This window comes from Xenopus laevis, chromosome 2S (genome assembly GCF_017654675.1).
Source record: "Xenopus laevis strain J_2021 chromosome 2S, Xenopus_laevis_v10.1, whole genome shotgun sequence".
Taxonomy (NCBI): Eukaryota; Metazoa; Chordata; class Amphibia; order Anura; family Pipidae; genus Xenopus; species Xenopus laevis.
Window position 1 is genome coordinate 128,479,718 of NC_054374.1, and position 21,722 is coordinate 128,501,439.

General features: G+C 40.4%; 1 protein-coding gene across 1 annotated transcript in view; it reads left to right on the forward strand.

Annotated features, from left to right (window-relative positions):
* Positions 1-5,819: 5,819 nt before the first annotated feature.
* spats2.S (spermatogenesis associated, serine rich 2 S homeolog) overlaps positions 5,820-21,722 on the forward strand; it is a gene marked incomplete at its 5' end in the record, with an annotated part of 66,364 nt that continues 50,461 nt past the window's right edge. The window contains 2 exon segments of the mRNA NM_001086506.1: positions 5,820-5,907; positions 18,374-18,538. Of these exon segments, the coding sequence (NP_001079975.1) occupies positions 18,514-18,538 (25 nt within the window).

Here is a 21,722-nt window from a genome sequence, read left to right on the forward strand (position 1 = left end):
TATCTGTAAAAGAGTTGTGGAAATATGGAGATAAATAAATAGAACACAGGGGGCGCAATTATTACCAAGGCACACCCAAGAAGACTTGTGTCTGATCTGAACAGAATCCATTGAATGGAGATATTGATCAGGCTGGACAGGCTTTTGGGAGGCCCCCAGGGGCCAACATCATGGCCTGTCCCAGGCCTGGACAAAGTTTGGCTAGAGATATAATTAGTCCAATACATGTAAAAAACTTGACAGCACTGTTTAGAGTAAAATGGTTTATATTGAAATCTATTTACCTAATTATATGAGCTATCTCCTACATAACTTTTAAGCAGTGGAGTGACTAGTAATTGCGAAGCACAGCAAGATCATTGGGCCTCTAAATTTTGAGAACAAGACATTACCATAAACATATACTGCAGCAGATTATTGAACAAAGTTCCACTGGTATGGATCCTAGGCCGCGCAACAGTTGCAGGGTCTGTTTCCTATATAGTTACATGCCTGCTTTGCAGTTAAAATAATTTTGTGAGTTTGTTTTGTATTATAAAAAAGACAAACATCCATCTGATTCTACCTTTTGTCATAGATATATCTACCTAACTGTTTGTTGATGCTTTGTGTAGCACATCCAAGGGGTGTGAACAACATTTTTGTACAAACTTGTGCTATGAGGGGCCCCGACAAATAACTTGTATAAGGCCCCAAAATTTTTGATAGGGGCCCTGTTTATACCAGAAACTGTATTGCACATACTATACATTACATACTGTACTTACATACTGTAACATGCTAGGATTATGGGGAAGGGGTTTCAGAATGAGTCGCAGGATGAGTCACAGGAGGCAGGCTCAGAAAGGGTGTAGGCATAGTTTATGGGTGAACAAAGAGTTCATAAAGGATTAGCAGGGGAAAGGCTGGTGCCATTTTGTTCAGCCCATCCCTTCCTGTTTTATATATTTTTCCTTTACTGATTCTTTTGTTTCCAATGTATTAATTTGAATGAAGGTCTTTTACTGGGAATTACGTTCATATTCTACCAAGTCTGCTAATGCCAGGCATCATTAGTTCATTTAGCTAAGCATTCTGACCATTGATTTGTCATTGGCAGGTTCTTAAAGGCTTAAAATGCTGTATTTTGCATACCAAACATAAATATGAACTTATTGCATCACAAGCCTAATAAAACAAATGATTTATGCTTTCAAAGTTGGGCGCAGGGAGTCATCATCTTGTAACTGTTAAACAACCTTTGCAAGACCAAGACCATACACATGCTCAGTGTGGTCTGGGCTTCTGTTGGGAGGCTAAGTTTAGGGATCGTCATAAATTATCAAAACAGCACAAATCAAATAATATCTGCCATAAAAGCCAATACAGCAAGAATTAGAATCAGAATATGCAGACTGCACTGGGTTGTGATGTCATCTAATGTGGATTTTACAGTTTTTGTATTGTTTGACACAACCTTTCTCCAACTCTGCAGAACCAGTGGCTGCAGCAAAATAATCCTTCAATGAGAATCCCAGTTTATCTGTTTAAATCTGGCTCCATGATCTTTGTCCCTGCAGCTGGAGTTGGAAACATTAGAGGATGTAAAGGCAAAAATAAAATCCAATCCGAATCTCTACACAGTTGCCGACTGCTCTATACGAAAACAAATAAAGCTGCTTGAGTTCTGCACGGCTAGGAATTAAGGTGGTGGGGGAGGAGTAAACCCCCTGCTGTTCAAAAGTATGATCATTTCCCTGCAGAGCAGCTAGGGACTGTCTGAAGTTTCCTATCCACAGCAGTCAGAGCAAGTAAAACAATGTGGGAATTTCACTGCATACATGTTTCTTTTTCACTGAAGAAAGTAAAAATGGTATTTTATTCTTTTGCCTTTACATGCCCTTTAATCAATTGTTAAACAATCAGATTGTAATGTCAGAGACATGCCATAATCTACAGTGAGAACATTTGCAATGCTGATGATGACTGGTTTGTTAATCAGTGGCTTATTGAACCCTGTCCTATAACTGGGCTGTGTCCTATCACTAACTGCTGAGATACAAGAGTAGATTACTGTGGACATGAAAAGTTAAACTAAAGAAGTAGGCTAGAAATGTTTTGGCCTTATGTACCGGCCGAAGGCAACCACAGCCCTTTAGCAGGGAAGATCTGTGCCTCCAAAGATGCCCCAGTAGCTCCCCATCTTCTTTTCTGCTGATTCATTGCACTTTCTCTGTGCTGTTGTCAGTTAGTGAGTTTAGGGACCAACACAAAATATATAGCACACATAGAATATAAATGTCACGGTTTAAGGCTGATTAGTAATTAATACAGATAATTACTACACTACAGCACAGAGACCAGTGCAACTCGCATCACCATTTAAAGGAAAGGTAACACCAAAAAAATTAAAGTGTTTTAAAAGAAATATCGTGTACTGGTGTGTTTGCTTCAGAAACGCAACTATAGTTTTTATAAACAAGCTGCTGTGTAGCCATGGAGGCAGCCAATCAAGTACAGGTCAGTAGTAGATGGTTCTGAAGAATCCCATTAGTGCTTATCTGTTATCTGCTGTGTATCCTGGGCATTTTCTCCTTTTTCATCTTTGAATGGCTGCCCCCATAGCTACACAGCAGATTGTTTATATAAACTATAGTAGAGTTTCTGAAGCAAACACAAAAGTTTTACCAGTGCAGCACAACAGTACATTATGGTGATTACTTTTGGACAATTTTTTGGCGTTACTGTTCCTTTAACTAAATGTTTTAACTAGAAACATATAAGACTGGGTGGAAGGGAGGAGTTTATTCATACAGAGGGCTTCTCAGTGGACTGCTGGTTAGTTTGACTTGCAGGAAGTAGAATGTGACTTTAGTTTAATTTTCAAAATGTTGCCCTGTTTAGAGCAAGAAATAAAACCTGTATATATTTCCTAATAATAACAGTAAGCAAAAAGTATGTTCAACGCAAGTCTTATTTTTTTAAACTACAGTTGCAAAATAGACATACTGGCCATTTATTTAGGACCTGGAACTTGCCTTGCCAGCTTGAACAGTAGGTAAAGGTGTTACATGATTTTATGCCTGATCTAGCCCTTACCAGCCTACAGGGCACATTGAGTCCCCACTAAATCATAATCTCAAAAATATATTTATCTACATTGATTCTATACAGGTTATGCCAACAGTATGGTAGAAGTGAGTGTTTTGGGGTATTGGGGCTGTTTTAAGGTATGATGGTGCTAGTTTCTATCCTTTGAATATGGTGATCAAGAGCGAGAGCTAATTTTTTATTATTTTGTTCTTTATATAACAGGCACATTTCTGTAGCACTTTACAGAGATAATACAACATTCACATCAGTCTATGTGCCAGTGGAGCTTACAATCTAAGTTCCCTTTCATGTTCACACACTACGGTTAATGTAGTCAAAAGCCAATTAACCTACCTTTATGTTTTTAGGGATGATTACCTAGAGCAGGGGTCCCCAACCTTTTTTACCCATGAGCCACATTCAAATGTAAAAAGAGTTGGGGAGCAACACAAGCATGAAAAAGTCCCTTGGGGTGCCAAATAAGGGCTGTGATTGGCTATATGGTAGCCCCTATGTGGACTGGCAGCCTACAGGAGGCTCTACTTGGCACTATACTTAGTTTTAATGCAATTAAAACTTGCTTCTAAACCTGGAATTCAAAAATAAGCACCTGCTTTAAAGCCACTGGGAGCAACATCCAAGGGGTTGGAGAGCAACATGTTGCTCACGAGCTACTGGTTGGGGACCACTGACCTAGAGGAAACCTAAGCAGACAAGGGGAGAACATACAACCTCCTTGGAGATACCATTGCTTCGGGGGGGGGGGGGTTGAACTCAGGACTGCAACACTACAAAGCAGAAGAGAGGCCTGTTGAGGCACCATGCAGTCCTATAAAGCTATGTAAGAAACTGAAAAACAGCATCTTTTTAAAATTACTTATGAAAATAAATAGACCAGACTCCCTGTTAAAAAACAAATGAACACAAATTGCCAATGTGTTCAGAAGAGCACTCTACTCTGTTTTACATTACTTTGTTTTGAGGGTTTACATTTCCTTTAAGGATGAATAACAGAGGGTGACGATAAGAATCTGAGAGACCAGCTAGAAACAGATTTAAGTAGCCTATTCTGGGGAGGATAAGGGCCTTATTGTCCCTGTAATGTATTGCTGGTATTCAAGCCAGCTATCTATCAGTTTCTGGCTAGCCTTCAATTACCATAGAACTGGTAATTCAGCCAAGAGGTCTCTGATAAAATTAAGCTTTAGACCTGTCTTTCCTATTTTGGGTAATGGATCTCAGCTGCCTCATTGGCCACTTAGGAACAATTATGAACAATTGGCCTGAATGCTATGCTTGTTCCTACTCAGGACCGCCATCAGAAATCACAGGGCGACAAAATTTCCTGGGCCCCCTGGGCTGCGCCCACTGCAAGCCCCACCTACAGTAAAAAAAACAAAAAAAATATTGGTGGCTATGGTTCCCACATGTTCATAAAAAATAAAAAGATATTGGTGGTCAGGGCCTCCCATAAAAAAACATTTGTGGCCAGGGCCGCCCATGAGAAAAAAAAATTGGTGGCCAGGGCCCCCCCATTATAAGAAAATTGGTGGCCAGGGCCCCTTAAACGTCCATGCCTTCCCAAAGTCAGCAGCTCTCAGAAAGATGGGGGGCCGTCCAATCAAGTAAGTGTGGCGTGGCAGGGCCCCCCTTACCCTCGGGGCCCCCTACAACTCTCCCCCCTGATGGCTGCCCTGTTCCTACTTCTAGTCCCCACTTTTGCTGAACCTTAGTATCTATTATTTCCTTATCATCTTGAGGTTTGTCATGTAAATGTTGGCCTCTACCTGTCTCTGGACTTGCTTATTTGCTGCCTGCCTAATCCTTCAACTGCCCATGTTTTGTTCTGCTCCACGTCCAGTTACATACTCCCAGTCTGTTCCCTGGTTCCCTACTGTCTGAATGACTTCTTATTAATCTCCTCTACACATAGGGTTGGCACCACCTGGCCGGTAATAATTATGGCTGATTCCAATGTTGTTAACAGGGAAAAAAGATAAATATATAGGAAGACCGGTATTTTTTTCCAGAAAAGGTGGCAACCCCATCTACACATTGGGTTATTCATGATAGTCCACAATTGATACATTTTTATGGATTTTATTGATGACTGCTGTAAATCACCTGACAATAATGTGGGGTACAGGCTAGAAAAATGTTGCTTTAGGTTGTCCAGTAGTCACAGAACTTCAGCACAACCTAATCCAAACTCCACAGTACACACTGTTTTCTCAGCCTTCTGCTGACCCTTTCACAGTCTATTTCACCACACCATATGCACAATGGTTATCATTTTCCAGCCCAGGCCCCTATGAAAGTGCAGCTCTGTTGAACATGACCAAGCAGAGGACAGAGCCCAGACAGTGGCCCTTGATTTCAAATCCTTTGCCCCGCCCCCACAGACAAGAGTCAGTCAGCATATGAACAGTATCCATTGCTCTAGCCAAGCCATAGTACTATTATATTAACCTATGATCATTTTGGTCTGTAAAAATGTCCAAAAGCTAGCTTGATCACTATTTCCGCCATAACTTCGCACTCTTTGAAGAAGCAAGACGCTTTACGCCGCCCCACTTCACCTTCTTCTTGAAAAGCACTTTGTGGGTTACGAGTTTTTGTTCTCGTGCTGGCCCCGCCTTCCAAGCGCGCCGAATCCGCCATTTCGATTGGCCGAAACTATAATGCCCGCCCCGCGTCCATTCTTTCTCTTGGCCCAATCCCCGCCTTCCAACTCCGTTCGAGATTCCCCCTCCTTCGTTGCTTTCTCGGAGCCCATCACCGGAGACACGGCGCTTCTATTGAGCTGCGGTCGGACCCCTCAGCAGCGTTGTAAAGGTATGATCCTGTAGGTCGGCCTTGAGCTCGGCGCGCCCATCAGTGGGCAACAGGGGAGCGAGTGAGCCCCAGTAAGCATTTTTAAGACCGTTTATCTTAATGGTCTTTCAGGTGTGAGGCTTCTCTGGCCTCAGCAACGCCTCACCGATGTCGCCACCAGCAGGCCCCTAATACTCCCGAGAGAGAGCAGAGAACACACGTTTGCTGCCATGGTGTGTGTTGTGAGTTGCTGGGGCCGGGGAACGGCACAGGAATGTGGCTGCAGAGGCTTCTGGGGCAGACAGAGGAGATTATTCATTGAGGATGCTAATGGCTTGCGTGCAGGGCTGAGGCTGTTGGGAATTGTAGTCCAGCAGCTTTCTAGCCGCAGTGTGTATAGCAATGGATGAGCAGAAGATTTAGTGCCAAAGCAGCACAGCTCAGTACTGTATGCATTGTCTTTTTATAGGCAAGTGGTGTCCAACTTGTGGCCCACCCTTCTCTCAATACAACTGGAGCCTGCAGCTGCTGGAGGGCCAGAGCTATCTGTACAAGGGGAGAGCATAGCAATGGCTGCTGCTGTATTCGGCCGAATCTTTCGTGAATAATACAGGGTTGGCGAATCCAAAATAGTGGATTGAGTGTGAATGCTGCATGTGTGGGGACTGCAGTAAGATTGGGCTGGCTGCTCATGTGCTCACGTTGCAGGGTGACACTGGAATGCTTCGGATACAAGTAGGGTTGCCACCTTTTCCAGAAAAAAATACCAGCCTTCCTATATATTTATCTTTTTTCCCTATTAATAACTTGGGATCAACCATCATTTTTAGCAGCCAGGCCAGTAAAATAGTGGCCAGGTGACAACCCTAGATACAAGGTACATGTGTCCAGTGATGGAGACCCGATGGTGGGAGAAGCTCAGAGATCTCGTCATTATTGGGGAAAGGCTGAGAATTGTTGCATATTTGCAAATCATTCTTTATCCCTTTATGTGGCCTCTACAGGGAATCCCTTTCATGTAGGGGTAATGGCTAGAAGGACTGATTTCGGTGCAGCGTCACCTCTCATACGGCACACTTGTGGAACAGGAGCAAACGGGACATTTTGGGGTGATCTGCTCAAGTTTGGTGCCATCTGGCACTAATTTGGCTGTTCTCCACCCACTGACCTCCCCCATTGAGTTTTATTAGCCAAACGAAAACCGTCTTGCCGAAATGATGTCATTGCTGTCTGCTGGAAACATGAAGTACATTTTTCCCAAAGGGGACAAACCCATCGCTTGCTTTGTAGAACAGACTTAAGAGGGAGCCGTTCACATTCTTTAGCATCTGAAAATGAACAGGCAGTTTCATAAAGTGACTGATGCTTGATGGCCCTTGTAACTATGGGCAGGATTAGCATCTAGAGCAGGGCTGTGCTTTCCTTTAAACCAAAATTCCAAAAGAAAAAAAAAATCGGCCATTACTTAGTTTAGAATGCATTTAACTGAAGATATCTTATATATTGTACTTGATCCCAGCTAAGATGTAATTAATGCTTAAAGAAGGTTGAACAATCCTATTGGATTTAATTATTTTTTGAAAGATTTCTTTAGATCTTAAAATTTATGGAAAGGCCCCTTATCCTGCAAACCCCAGGTCTTGAACATTCTAGATAACAGGTCACATACCTGTGTGTGTGTGTGTACCTGTAGCAAAAAACCCATGTAAAATTTGGACATGTGTAAAGACCTGTGTTGAAGCATTTATTGCAGAACTGTCTCAGAATACATTGCTGTGACCATTGTGGCTGTATCCACATAAGCAACTGTCTGTACTTTCCTGAAACTGCTGCTCTCAGATGCCAATCTCTGTTTCTAACTGTAGCTCAGGATGAATGTTGGGCAGTGATAGCTTGTGCCAGGATTGTGTTGAATGTTACCTGCATATCCATTCATTTACATTAGCAGGTATTGTCAAATTCAAAAAATCATTCTGTTTGGAGTTTTTACTTATTTAGGATATGTACTTTAGGGCTTTGGTGCCTCTAATGTAGTGTTTTTCCAGTATTTACAACGGGCTACTGAAGCTAGCATTATGGAACAGTAACACCAAAAAAAGTATTTTAAAGTAATGAAAATATCATATAATGTTGCCCTGCCCTGGTGAAACTGATATGTTTGCTTCAGAAACCCTATATAAACAAGCTCCTTATGTAGCAAATTGAAACTGAAAAAAGGCTATATGGCACAGGTTAAATAGTGAATAACCGATAACACCATTATGTTCTACAGAGCTTATCTGCTGTGTAACCTGAGCCTTTTCTCCTGAATGGCTGCCCCCATTGCTACACAACATCTTATTTGTTTTTTAAACAACAGTATTGTTTCTGAAGAAAACACAACAGTTTTACCAGTGCATACCGTATATACTCGAGTATAAGCCGAGTTTTTCAGCCCCCAAAATATGCTGAAAAACGCTACCTCGGCTTATACTCGGGTCAAGCGCAAAAACGGTCGCCGGCGTCTAAGAATAGTCGCCGGCACCTAAGAATAGTCGCCGGCGTCCAAGAATAGTCTCCAAGAATATACGCTGGCGTCCAAGAATGGTCGCCGGCATCCAAAAACCGAGACGCCGGCACCTCCAATGGGAGCAGAAACCCTCAATTTTTTGATTGAAACTTACCAGAAGCTGCTGCATTTCTCACCCTCGGCTTATACTCGAGTCAATAAGCTTTCCCAGTTTTTGGAGGTAAAATTAGGTACCTCGGCTTATACTCGGGACGGCTTATACTCGAGTATATACGGTATTTTACCATATTTTTATTACTTTAAAACACTTTCATTTTTTGATGTTACTGTTCCTTTAGTAGTAACCAAAATAATTGTGAAATGAAACAGTGGCTACCAGACTCGCAAATATATGGATAAGTGTGTAGATATGATGTATGTCCTCCGTGGGCTGTGGCTGTATTTTGTTGACCAATCTGTTGACAGGTGGTTAGTTACTGGAATGCATACCATGTCAACCATGGGTAAAAGTGAATGCCTTGTGTGTACATTCTCTCCATCACTTCTCAACCTTATTGTTTCCACAAGTATTTTTTTTACAGGGCCATTCAAATCCTTTACTTACTTATGTGCTAGTTCAAGTATGTTTTTTTTGTACAGTTTTTTTGTTGTTGCATGTATATCAAAACAAGGGCACTTGCCTCTAAATGTTTAAGTTCTTTAAAGCAGGGTCCAGAAAATAATTTTTCTTCATTTTAAAATTGATGTATTTAGGGTACATAGCTTGTACACATCATGCCTTTAAGGTGGCCATAGACGCAGAGATCTGTTTTTTTTTTGGTGATGTCGCCAAACGAACAGATCTCTCCCCAATATGCCCACATTGAAGTGGGTGATATCGGCTGATCCGATTGACTCGGTCAGTCAGCAGCTTTTATTGGCCTGTGTGTGGGGGCCTTTATTTTATGCATGCCATACAGTGGAGAAGATGAGATGGTTTTGTGACCTTGCCAGATGAGTGGACCTTTGTTAAATAATTAAGGGAAATGTATTGATTCCCTAATAAAATGTTAAAATGGCAAAGGGTTTAGAAGTTTTTGCCAGGCAATTGTTTTTGAATGCAACTTGTCCTGTATATGGGAGATCTATTGTTGAGCCACATCTGTGAAATATATATTTCTGTTAGAATGCATCCCCAGTTTCTGTAAATTTGCTAACTACACCATTGCATTTTCTAAAAGGTAAAGAGAAGCCAGATCTGTAGCCAATTTATCCACTCAAGCAGTGAGCTACATCCAGCTGATTCGTTTGTTTGGTCTTTGGGTCAATGATTGGATCAAATGGAGGGCCTGGGCGGATTCTTCAGAACATGAGTTCCATCCATCCGAAAAAAATGAATACAACCTAAAGGCAATTTCCTGTTAGAAAATTGATATCTGGTTGATTCTGATTGGCCTGTATAAAGGACAGTTGTTGTGGTCTCATATGCAGGCTAATAATGTACTGACAGACATACTGGTAGGCAGTATCGTTCATTTTATACCTAGAGGAAGGTGAGTTGCATAGTTGGTGTGTGATACTCTGGTGAGTGCTTTTTTGCAGATGGCTATCCTTCACTTAATTACCTTAATTGGGCTTCACCCACAAGACTCTTCCCCCCCCCCCCCTTTCCTACACTATATCACTAGGTGTTGTACAGGTCACAGGTCAGGCTTGAGAAAGGGCCCAGTGGGGTCCGAAACGTTGCCTTGCATGTATCTACTTTTTGGGGCCACTAAAGAAAATTTGATGCACTAATCTTCAAATTTGGTGTACCTGGTTTGCTACATGTGCTTTGGATCACAGGCGGATGGTCCCTTCACTGTTAAGCACCCTACCCAGCAAAAAGGGTTCTCTACAGGTAGATATTTGTGTGGCTATCCTTCTGCAGTGACACTTATTAATGAATTTATGTACATACATGTTTTTTTTTTTTTTAATTTCCATATGCCAGTTTTACTTAGTAGTTGGGGCTGCTCCTGCCATGAGGCAAGGTAAAAACGTTGCCTCAGGCAGCAGTGAGCTGCCAGTTTACAGAGGTGGCAAAAAGTCGTAAATTCAGCTCCGCTAGTGCAGAGAGCAATATAGCACTCCTTGCGCGAGTGATGCTGCCCCCTTTGAACCGCTCCAACGCTAAAGTTTTAAGTGTGCCAGCAGCTCCAGGATCACCCCTTTTGGTCGTGGGAGGGCTACAAAGTCTTCAAATTCACCACCCCATTCGGTTGTGTGGCAACTGCATGTCAGGCATTTGTTACTTAGCTGGCAGTCTGTGAATGCCTTTATTTAGTTGGGACAGCAGGCACTGCAGGGCAGTCTTGAGTTTTTATTGGCCCCTGTCTTTCAAGCTGCTTAAAATAATTGGCGTAATTGCCATGTGTGTCATTGCGTTCTAAAACTTCCAGGGAGCAACATATGCACATTTACTTGAAACACATCCATGCTTTTATTCCAGTTTTCCGCAGGACTCAAAGATCCGTTCAAAGATTAAAATGAGAAATCTGCTGATCTTTGCTGCCAATGATTTTATAGCCTTTAGCAAATGTTAATCTTTTCCAAGCAGATTGGATGGGTAATGGGTACCTGTTCTAGATCTTGGAGAATCATTGCTATAGTTGTGCCACGCACGCAGACACTTTTGAAATGGGCTGTCAACATTGCTTGCTGAGCTGTTCAACCCCCTGGAATCTGATAGAGCCTTACGACTTTAGTATATTGTCCATTGTCAACGTTTGCTAATATTTTCCATTTGGCCCTTGACTCTGTGTTAGTGATGAATAGCAGCTGAAAAATCTTTCATGGCAATGACATGTACAATTGATTCTTCTGGCAGGGAAAGGGTTAAACGTTCCCTTTAGAGACATTTTGCCACAGCTGGGATTATTTTCAGGTAGGCTGTCTTGTTTCACACAGGCCTCCTTTGTGCAGCTGGGCAGTCGCAGCCTTTGGTTTCAACTTTCCTGCCTAGTCAGACAGGAGTGATATGTTCCCAGTCATGGTTATTGAATGGGGATTTAGGGTGGAGGGGGATGGAGGCTGGAGTTTTTTTTCTTCTCCATTTTATGGAATTTAGTCTTTTTTTTTTTTTTTTTTTTTTTTTTTTAACTGACTAGTAGTTTATGCTAATTGACTCACCCATAGCAACCACATAACTACCAAAAATTATATTTGTAAGTAATTGTGAAAGTATATGTCATTAAAATAGTGTGCAAGAAAGCTGAAGATAACCAGCACTGGTGTTTCTTGTGGTAAGTGCTTTGGCAGCCTCAGCAATCCAGGATTCGGTTCGGGATTCTGCCTTTTTCAGATGGATTTTGCCAAATCCTTGTGCCTGGCCAATCCAAATTTTAATTCGCATATGTAAATTAGGGGCAGGTAGGGAAATCATAACAAAAAGAAAAATTAACACTTTTTCCTTTCCTGCTCCTAATTTGGGTTCGGTTTGATATTTGGCCGAATCTTTCACAAAGGATTCAGAGATTCGGCCAAATCCAAATAGTGGATTTGGTGCATCCCTAGTCTACAGTATTATCTCTACAGAGATTTTGTCTTTTCTTGCTACAATGCAGATATTAAGTAATGTAATAAGCATTGCCTTGGAAAGCAATGGTTGGTTGCTATAGGTTACTAGACCATACCTTATGTTGAGTTGCCCAATAGATTTCAACCACACAAGGGGTTTATCTGTGGACTGATCGTTTGATTAACATCAGTTAAAGGCGATATATAAGATAAATGAAACACCCCCAATTTTGTAGGCAATCATATCTAATATATGTTGTTGGTTTTACTTTTGGCTGTAAATTAATTTTGTCTTCAAAAATTGCTCCTTTATTTGAGCTCTGGTCTGAGTTTCAAATGAGGGGTGGGTGTGTTCTAACGGTCCCTGTCAGAAGCACAGTGGGAGGGGAACAGGCAATTGCAGCCCTGCAGTCACACAAGCAAAGGCCGGCTTCGGTTCCCTATCAGGTCAACCTAGCTGCTGATTGGTTCCTATCCTACAGTGCAGTGAGCCGAGTGCCGCCGGCTCCCCTGCACAGCCAGAGAATCCAGAGAGATGGGAGGGATTATTAAGGTTTATGCATAAATATTCAATAAATCAGCCTAAAACACTACTTTTTAAAGCATATTCCATCTTTAACAGTTTGCCCTGTGTAGTGCAATAAGTAACAACAAACAACTATTTCAAGTTTAAAACAACATGCTTTTCGGCACTACAGCAGTAGAATTCTGCATTTTCTAATCAGTTGCTGGGTGTCATTGGGCTGCTCCTGCATGTATGATCTTTTTTGTCTGGATCCAGCTATTGCACATTTTTTTGTCTCCAACTGTTTAAACAGCATAGCCTTTTGGTAGACGCCCTCCCCCCCAGGTGTAAAACTATATTGACCCAGTTATTTCAATTAAGAAACAGTTTACCATATCCCAATTGAAAGATTTATTTGCTTAATATTCATTATTTGCATGATGGTAATCTACAGTAGAAACCAATATGAAGAAAATAATGTAAATACAAGCATGGATTCAGAAGTGTTCATGCCATCTGGAGAGACCAACTGCTAGTTCTATGTTATCTGTGAGGCCATTTCACCCGATAGTTGGCATTCACTACAGCTGATAGTCTGTATGAATGTGAAACCCTTTATCCCAAAGTCCTGGGAACATCGGGTGTTGACTCTGCTGCTCTCAGTCAGGCTGGAAAAAGGTTATCCAATTTTCTCTGCAGAAAAAAACTCTGAGGCTGAGAGAAGCAGAACCAATGTTCTGCATGTCCAAGTCCTGAAATTGAAACCATACTAAGGCTAGGGTCAGATAATACAGATTCTCTGATAACCCAGCTGCTCCCCTTCTCTTCTGTAGGCAGGACGCATTTTGGTGGAGTGGAGACTATGCTTGCACAGTGGCGGAACTACCAGGGGTGTAGGGGGTGCAGCTGCATCAGGGATGGTGCCCCCGCACCCCTGATGGGGCCCGCAACCCAGGAGAGGCATTACCATTGATCCAGATCGCTGGTTTCTCTATGGCGCGCTGAAAGCAACATCATTGACGTCACCAGTGGCGCGCACGCTAGGCGCACAAACAGTTGCTTTTTCGGTGCCAAGTCCTCCTTGTTTTGGTCCTGCCCCGCCCCCTGCCTGGCAGCTGTTGTAGAGGCAGAGAGCAGCATGGCTCATCTGTCCAATGGGGTCCTGGATCCAGCCAGTTGGCGGGGCAACGTTGCACAGGAGGGGAGTGTTTGCTGTGGACTTGCCTTAAGGGGTGGACAATGTAATTGTAATTTGCGGCGAATTTCCTCATTTCGCCACCTGCCAGTTGATTTGCAAAACTGCTGTGAAAATTTGCCTGTGAAAAAAATTAGATGTAACAAAAATGTCCCACATGTAAAAATTGTCAAGTGCATGAAAATTGTTGCGCGTTATTTTGACACCCATTGACTATACATTTGGCTAAAAAAGCTGCGCATGGAAAAATTGTCGCTCGTATAAAAATTGCTATGCGTCAAAATAATTTTGACGCCCGATTGACTTCAATGCATTTCACAAATTTTTCACCTTTTCGCAATTTTTTTCGACGAAGCTAAACGGACAGATTCGCCCATCACTATATATAATATCTTTCTGGATCCATATCCATGTCCTTTTCAGCATTTAACACAACTTTGAATGATGCTGTACCAGTTTCAAGAAGTAAAAATAACTTTTTAATCCATTCCTATGAGATTTGGTCAGTAATGTTGTGTTCCAGCCCGGAGGCGGGGGTAAGGGGGGCCAGTTGTAAATTTCCTTCCAGGGCCCCAAGGGGTCCAGTTACGCCACTGTGCTTGCAGGCAATGCAAGCGCATAGGTGCAGCAGGGGAGTGGATTCTCTGCCTCAGGACAAGAGCCGCAATTGTGTGGCCCTAGCCTTAGAAAACAAGAAAACTGCAAAAGAGCTTAAAGGTAGAACAAATCTAAAGGTGGCCATACACGGTCAGAATAAAGCTGCCGATATCCGTCCTTTAGGCTTCCGACGGGTCCACCGATCAATATCAGGCCAAAAATCGGCCAAATATCGATCAAGCAAGTTTGATTTTTTTTTCTTCGATCCAGGACCACAACAGCTACTTTAAACAGTCCTGTGACACATTCACATCATTGTAATCTGATCGTTCGCCCCCAGAGTCGAACATTCGGATTAACCCGATATCGTCCTGTGGTACACTGCAAAAATTCACTACCATATAAAATTTCATCCTGAACCAGCAAGTGTATTTTTTTTATTTATTTTTTTTAGTTTTAATATTGGTGTGTGCAGCCATCTCATGTCATTTTGCCTGGTCATGTGATTTCAGAAAGAGCCATCACTTTGAATGGAACTGCTTTCTGGCAGGTTGTTGTTTCTCCTACTCAATGTTACTGAATGTGTCGCAGCAGGAGCTGGATTTTACTATTGAGTGCTGTTCTTATATCTACCAGGTAGCTGTTCTCTTGTGTTAGGGAGCTGCTATCTGGTTACCTTCCCATTGTTCTGTTGTTAGGCTGTTGGGGGGGGGGGGTTTAATATCACTCCAACTTGCAGTATAGCTGTAAAGAGTAACTGAAGTTTATCAGAGCACAAGTCACATGACTGTGGGCAGCTGGGAAACTGACTATGTCTAGCCCCATGTCAGATTTCAAAATTAAATATATAAATAATCTGTTTGCTCTTTTGAGAAATGGATTTCAGTGCTGGAGCAGCACTATTAACTGATGTGTTTTGGAAAAAAAAACATTTGTCCCATAACCCTTTAAGTTTGATCATAGTGGGGGATAAACAGATTGCCTAGTGTTGCCGGGCATTGCCACTTGTACACCAGCTCAAAGTTATTTCTAATTTTCTGAGGTTCTGCTTAATGTTTTACCAGTGTGGTTTATCACTCCAATCCCATCTGCAACCATATGCACATGTGCTGAACTGCTTTATGCCACATAAGAATAACAGATACTACTGTGCTAAGTAGATGGTCTATGAGCAGAAATATAAAATTCAGAATTGAAGTGTTCATCCAGTATCATTGAACTGATTTTAGGATGTTTGTGGCAGAGCCGAGAGTGAATACCAAGATGTCCCACTGCCCAGGATCCTAGGGGCAAAGCTGTTTATCTGGTTGCGTATACAAGTGACAGATCAATATTTACAATGGCATTTACAACACAGCTGATATGTGTGCCAAGCTTATTTCCCAGCATTCAGTCAACAGGCTGAAAATAGCTTGTTTAGGGACAGCTTTACTCAAAAGCCAATTAGCCAGATGTTACCACAAGATATTGACTTTGTTGTTTTAAGTCAAGGAGCAAAACACATTAAAGCTGCAAAATCTCTAGTGACATTTTATAAAATCTTGTAGGCTGCAGATTTTTCTTGTGCTTCCAAAAAGAAAGCTGTTATTTTTCCAGACTAGCAAACCTTCTGGTCTGATGACAGATCAGATAGTAGCTTTTTTAATTAAACCATCTGAACCAAAGCTGAATAACTGCTTCATATAGTAACATTTTGGGGCAAGAGGTAGGAAACACGGCACACACAAATTCGTTCAGCAAGTCATGTGTCCATAAGAGAGAGGACTCATCAACTCCTAAGATGAGTTTGTGAAAAGACAATCTGTAGGACTGTGTCTGTGTATTGGCAACCTTATGGATATCTTTCCTCAAGTGCATAACATGTTAAATGGTACCAGTCACCCAAAAAAAAATCCTAAATCCTATTTTAATATGTTAGTCAAGCAAAATAAACTTTATTTACACTATAAAAAATTATTTGAATCTTGTTTCCTTTCTTCTTGGAATAAATAGTTCTAGCGAGCAGGCAGGAGCCATTTTGTGGATACTGTTCTTAAGACAAGAGTTGCATCATCTCAAAGTTTGCAGATCTCTTGGTTTCTACTTATTGGTTACCAGGCAGTAACCAATCAGTGACTTGAGGGAGGGCCACATGGGTCATAACTTTTACTTTTGAATCTGAGCTGAATGCTGAGGATCAATTGCAAACTCAGTGGGGGTCATTTATCTACACCACACAAATTTGGCTATGGGCAGTCCAGATTGTTGCATTCATTGTTCTACCTGCAGCTGCCTGAAAAAAGCGAAGCACTGATTGTTTGCTATGGGTTTCTGCCCATGGGCAAGTTAGAAATCTGTTCACTCCAGCCTTTTTGCATTACATTTTTGGCTAACTACATTTTTTATTTTACACAGCCTATCTATTTACCCAGTTCTTATTTTTTACAATTTAAGTAAGTTCTACCATTAAATACAGCAGTTAAAGAGAGTGGTCATTATTGTGACTTCATGGAGCATGCAGGAGGCTATGCTGGCTAGAAATGTCATGGTTTTCTATAGAGCAAATCATCATAATTCATGACAATACTGTTGTGTTGCACTGTGTTTTACAATAGTATAATAATGGAGGTCTTAAAATAAATTCATTTTCATCAGTAAATGAATTGCCCAGATTGATACTGATTTCAGTAGCGATTTACATTAACATATAATATTTACATTACCAAACAACATTTTCATAATAGGAACGGTTCGATGTTTTTAATGTATATTGGAAAATTTACATAGAATGATGCTTTCATCATGGAAAAAAAGTTTAGGGTAAAGAGTAATAAATGCAGTAGGAAGCATGTATGTTTATTTGTAAGCCAGTTTATTATCTGCTTTATCATTTGTGTCAAAAATCCACCTGTAACAGCATTGCAAAAAGTGCTTTTATGTTCCACCTTTCTCTTTGCTTGCACGGATACAGTTGTTACTATGGTGTTATAACCAGGTTATTGCATGTCTTTAGGGATACTTGCTCCTTTTACTCCATGGAGATTTTCTAAAGATCTGCTTTTTCTTTTGTGAAATGCTTTCAAATCAAAAACATGGTTGCTGTTTGTGCGGGAGATTATGATAGTTACTGAAGTATATAGATTTCCAAACTGCTTGCCATCAGGGGGTGTAAAGATGACAATTGCATGTTGTATACAAATTGTCTATGTAAGCTTCTTTACCTGAACGTCTTGTGTTTAAAGGGCTAGTTACATAAAGTTGGTAGCCGCTATGTTTGACTGCTTCACGTCTAGGTCACTGATACTGAAACCCAATTAAAAGCAAGTGCAACATGTTGATGTCCTCACTGGGGTTTAAACCGGGGCAACAAAACATACCAGGTGCAAGAATTGTGTGGCATTCTACATTGCTAAATGCAGTATTAAAGGAACAGTTTAGTGTGAAAATAAAAACTGTGTAAATAGGCTGTGTAAAATAAAAAATGTTTCTGATTTAGTTAGCAAAAAATGTAATATAATAGCCAGAACACTACTTCCTGCTTTTCATGTGTAACATAATAGCCAGAACACTACTTCCTGCTTTTCATTTTATAACTCTGAGCTAGTCAGCGACTTAAAGGGGGGCCACATGGGATATAACTGTTCAGTGAGTTTGCAATTGATCCTCAGCATGCAGCTGACATTCAAAAGCAACAGATATGACCCATGTGGTCCCCTTCAAGTCTCTGGTTACTGCCTGGTAATCAGTGGAAACCAAGAGAGCTGAAAAGCAGGAAGTAGTGTTCTGGCTATTATGTTACACATCCAATCACTCCAGCCTTTGTACTTTACATTTTTGGCTAACTAACTATATCAGAAACATTTTTCACAGTGGCTCAAGGCTGTGAAAAACACTGTTCAACTTCTCATTTATGGGACACCCACAAATACCCCTCCATATGCTAAGCTTGTACTTAGTCCATGCCATTGCAATTACATTATTATGCTCCCATGTACTCATTGGCCTTAACCTTTGTGCACTATATTTTGCTCTGTTTATTTTTATACCTTCTAAACTTTTATGCATATTAGGGTGTTGTCAGATATAAAAGAGGTGTGTGTTAATGCCCATGATATTAATATCCGTTCCAAACTGTAAGTTGATGCAATTGCTTTTATCTTTGCAGAACCAGTAATACCATAGGATATGTGCCTGGTTTGGGATTTATGAACAGACAGCCAAATTAAACTTGTTGCATTGAAATCCAAGAAAAACACATCATAAGAAGGCAACACTTTTTCTTTGGAGCTTAGTATTTACGTGGAGATGTCTCGTAAGCATGGCCACAAGGGTAAGTTGGTGGGTTTTTTTTCTTTTTTTGTGTGTGTATGGTTTTTTTTTTTTCCCCAGAAGTCTTGCTGAACACTGGGCAGTTAATAGACTTTTCAAAGAGTATCCTAAAAAAAATTTTGGGTGGGATGTTTGAAATATTCCTAACTGGAGGGTGGTTCTACTGACTCGTCCAATATTGTATATAAAATAGGGTACATGGACTGGCAACCCTGATGTCGGGGAAATTCTTTTTTCCAAATCATGAACATGAAAAGCTGGGTTTGCTCAATATTAATATATCTAGCAGCATTGAATAAAGTGCAACTGGAAGCTCAGTGCCGTTTATTTTTTAGTGTAGTGTTCTGCAGTGTTCTACTGTATTCTTTACACATCAGTGATTTATGGACCTCCATTCTCTGTAATTATAGCCTTTTAGGCAGTCAATCAAGATAACCTACTACCACCTCCCTAGGTAAATACGGTAGTACTGATTTCTGTTTGTGGCGCTGTTAAATATTTTGCACTGACATTTTGTGTTAATTCCCTATTTCTTGTGACATCTGTCATTTGCAAATCTACTCTTAAAAAAATATTAAAAAGCTTTAGCTTTTGTTTCATTTATTTGGCCCCAGGGAAGTTTCTAACCTGTTTTGGTTTCCAATTGCAAGATCTTTAAAGTACTTTGCTTTTCTCATACAGAGTTTGTTTACACCTAAACTAAAGATATTCGGATTTTTTTACTTTTTTTTTGTTACGACTTCACTCTTCTCATACCATACACTCTGGGGCCTCTTTATTAAGCCTCAAATTTTTCTTGTCGAATTTTAAAGGGCAGAAAAAAACCTTGACTTTTTCAATATTTATTATGCTCCTAAGCTGCTAAAAATATGAAAATACTCCAGCTAAAACCTGTTGAAGTCAATGGCAGATGGTTCCTTTAACAATTGGAACATGTTTTTTACCTTCATAATTCTCTATAGTTTGGTGCTGTTTGCACTGGTTTTCGTTTTCGAGTTTTTCATGCAGGAACTTGATTAATTTGAGTTTTTAAAGCGACAATTTTAAAAAGTTGCATGATTTGAGTTGAAGCTCTGTTTTGTTGCACCGAATTTTTTTTTTTTTTTTTTAAATATAGTGAGAAAAAGTCAAATTTTAGTAAATAAACCCCTCTGTGTCAATTCAATTGAAGCAAAAGCTTAAAGGGATTTTGTCATGAAAAAACATTATTTAAAAAAAATGCATCGGTTAATAGTTGTCCTCCAGCAGAAACCTGCATTGAAATTCATCAGGTGTCCTCAGTTATGTGACTTGTGCTCTGATAAATTACAACCTTTACTGCTGCACTACAAGTTGGAGTGGTGTCACTCACCTCCCTTTCCCGACAGTAGCCTATACGCAGAACAATAGTGGCAGATATGAAAACACTCAGTAGTAAAATCCAAGTCAGGCTAACCTAAGCTGCGACTCCGTCAGAGAAAGAATAGCCGTGCGAAATGTTTGCCCCTGACGCGACAGTAGGGTAGCGATTGTGAATTTGATAGTTTGCAGTATGTGTAATAAAACTTCTTAATGAAAAAGTTAACTTTTCCTTCTTAAAAGTTTGCAATGCGAAATTAATATTTGCAATGCAAATCTTGTTATATATTATATGTTCTCAAATTGTATTCCATTTCCAATTGTGAGATACCAATTTATTTTAGTTTAAATGTACTAATCTGATTTTCCCGTGGGTCAAAAGTTTACAAAAACTTTGTGGCATTGCCTCTTAACCCTTTAAGTGCCAGCAGAATTTCACATTTTGGTTACGCGAAATGCCAGCCGTTTTTGAAACATTTTGTGCTCTCTCACTTAAGGGGCATTTTCTGAGGGGAAACCTATAGTTTACCTAGGAAAACTATACATTGTTTTTTTTGGTAGAAACTGAGCTTTCTAAATCTGCCTGAGTTTTCATGTATTTCCACTTGTGCAAAAAAATTTATAGTGCTAAATACCCAAAAAAAATGAAAAATTACCATTTTTCATCGTATATCAATTTATACCAGAAAAATATTTCATTTTAGGGATGAAAATCCAACTGATTTGGAAAGCCTTATGTCTCTCGAACGTGCCAATACCAGATATGTATAGTTTTAGGGAGATTTAGGATTTCTGTACAGCAAAAACTCCCGGCAGTATATTACCGAATTTTGAAAGCACTAAGGCAGAAAACGGCATGCTTTAGATTCCAAGGCAAAAAATCCTGAAACCGTAGGTTTACCCCAGAAAACCATACATTTTTGAAAAGTACACATTCTAACGATTACAAAATGGGTAACTATGTCTCTCTACTCCCAACTACCAAACATAAAAGCTTGTCTGAACATAGCGGTTTTTCAAAAAAAAATTCAAAATTCTGAAAAATCATTTCAAAGGTTTTATTTTGCTGCTCCGCATATCCCAAACTATATTAGGTACCAAGAAAAAGCACCTGAAATATGATTGCCAGGGGTCCACTGAACAGTTTGATACCCATTATGCATAGGTTTACCAAAGTATCTGGCATTTAGAGACACCAATATGAAGTTAGCACATCCAAATTGTTCAGGACTTTACTTCAGCTACTAAGAAATCAACACATTGACTGCATTTTTGTGGGGTAAAAACACAGAAATATATGTTTACCCCCCAAACCCATATATTTTTGGAAAGTACACATTCTACTGAATCTAAAATGGGTACCCATGCCTTTCTGCTCCAAACTACTGAGTCGCAAGGCTTTCCCAAAGTTGTCGGTTTTGGTGAAATATCTGAAAATTGCCTCAAAGCTTCAACTTCCCAGTACCATATCACCCATGTGTCATTACGTACTAAGAAAAAGCACCCTAAATATGATTGCCAGGGTTCCTCTGAACATTTTGGTGGCCATTGTTCATAAATTTACCAAAGTATCTGGCATTTAGAGGCCCCAAAATGAAGTTAGCGCATACAAACAGTCCCGTGGGTAACTTCAGCTAATGAAAAATCAACACATTGACTGCATTTTTGTGGGGTAAAAACACAGAAATATATGTTTACCCCCAAAACCCATATATTTTTGGAAAGTACACATTCTACAGAATCTAAAATGGGTACCCATGCCTTTCTGCTCCAAACTACTGAGTCGCAAGGCTTTCCCACAATTGTCGGTTTTGGTGAAATATCTGAAAATTGCCTCAAAGCTTCAA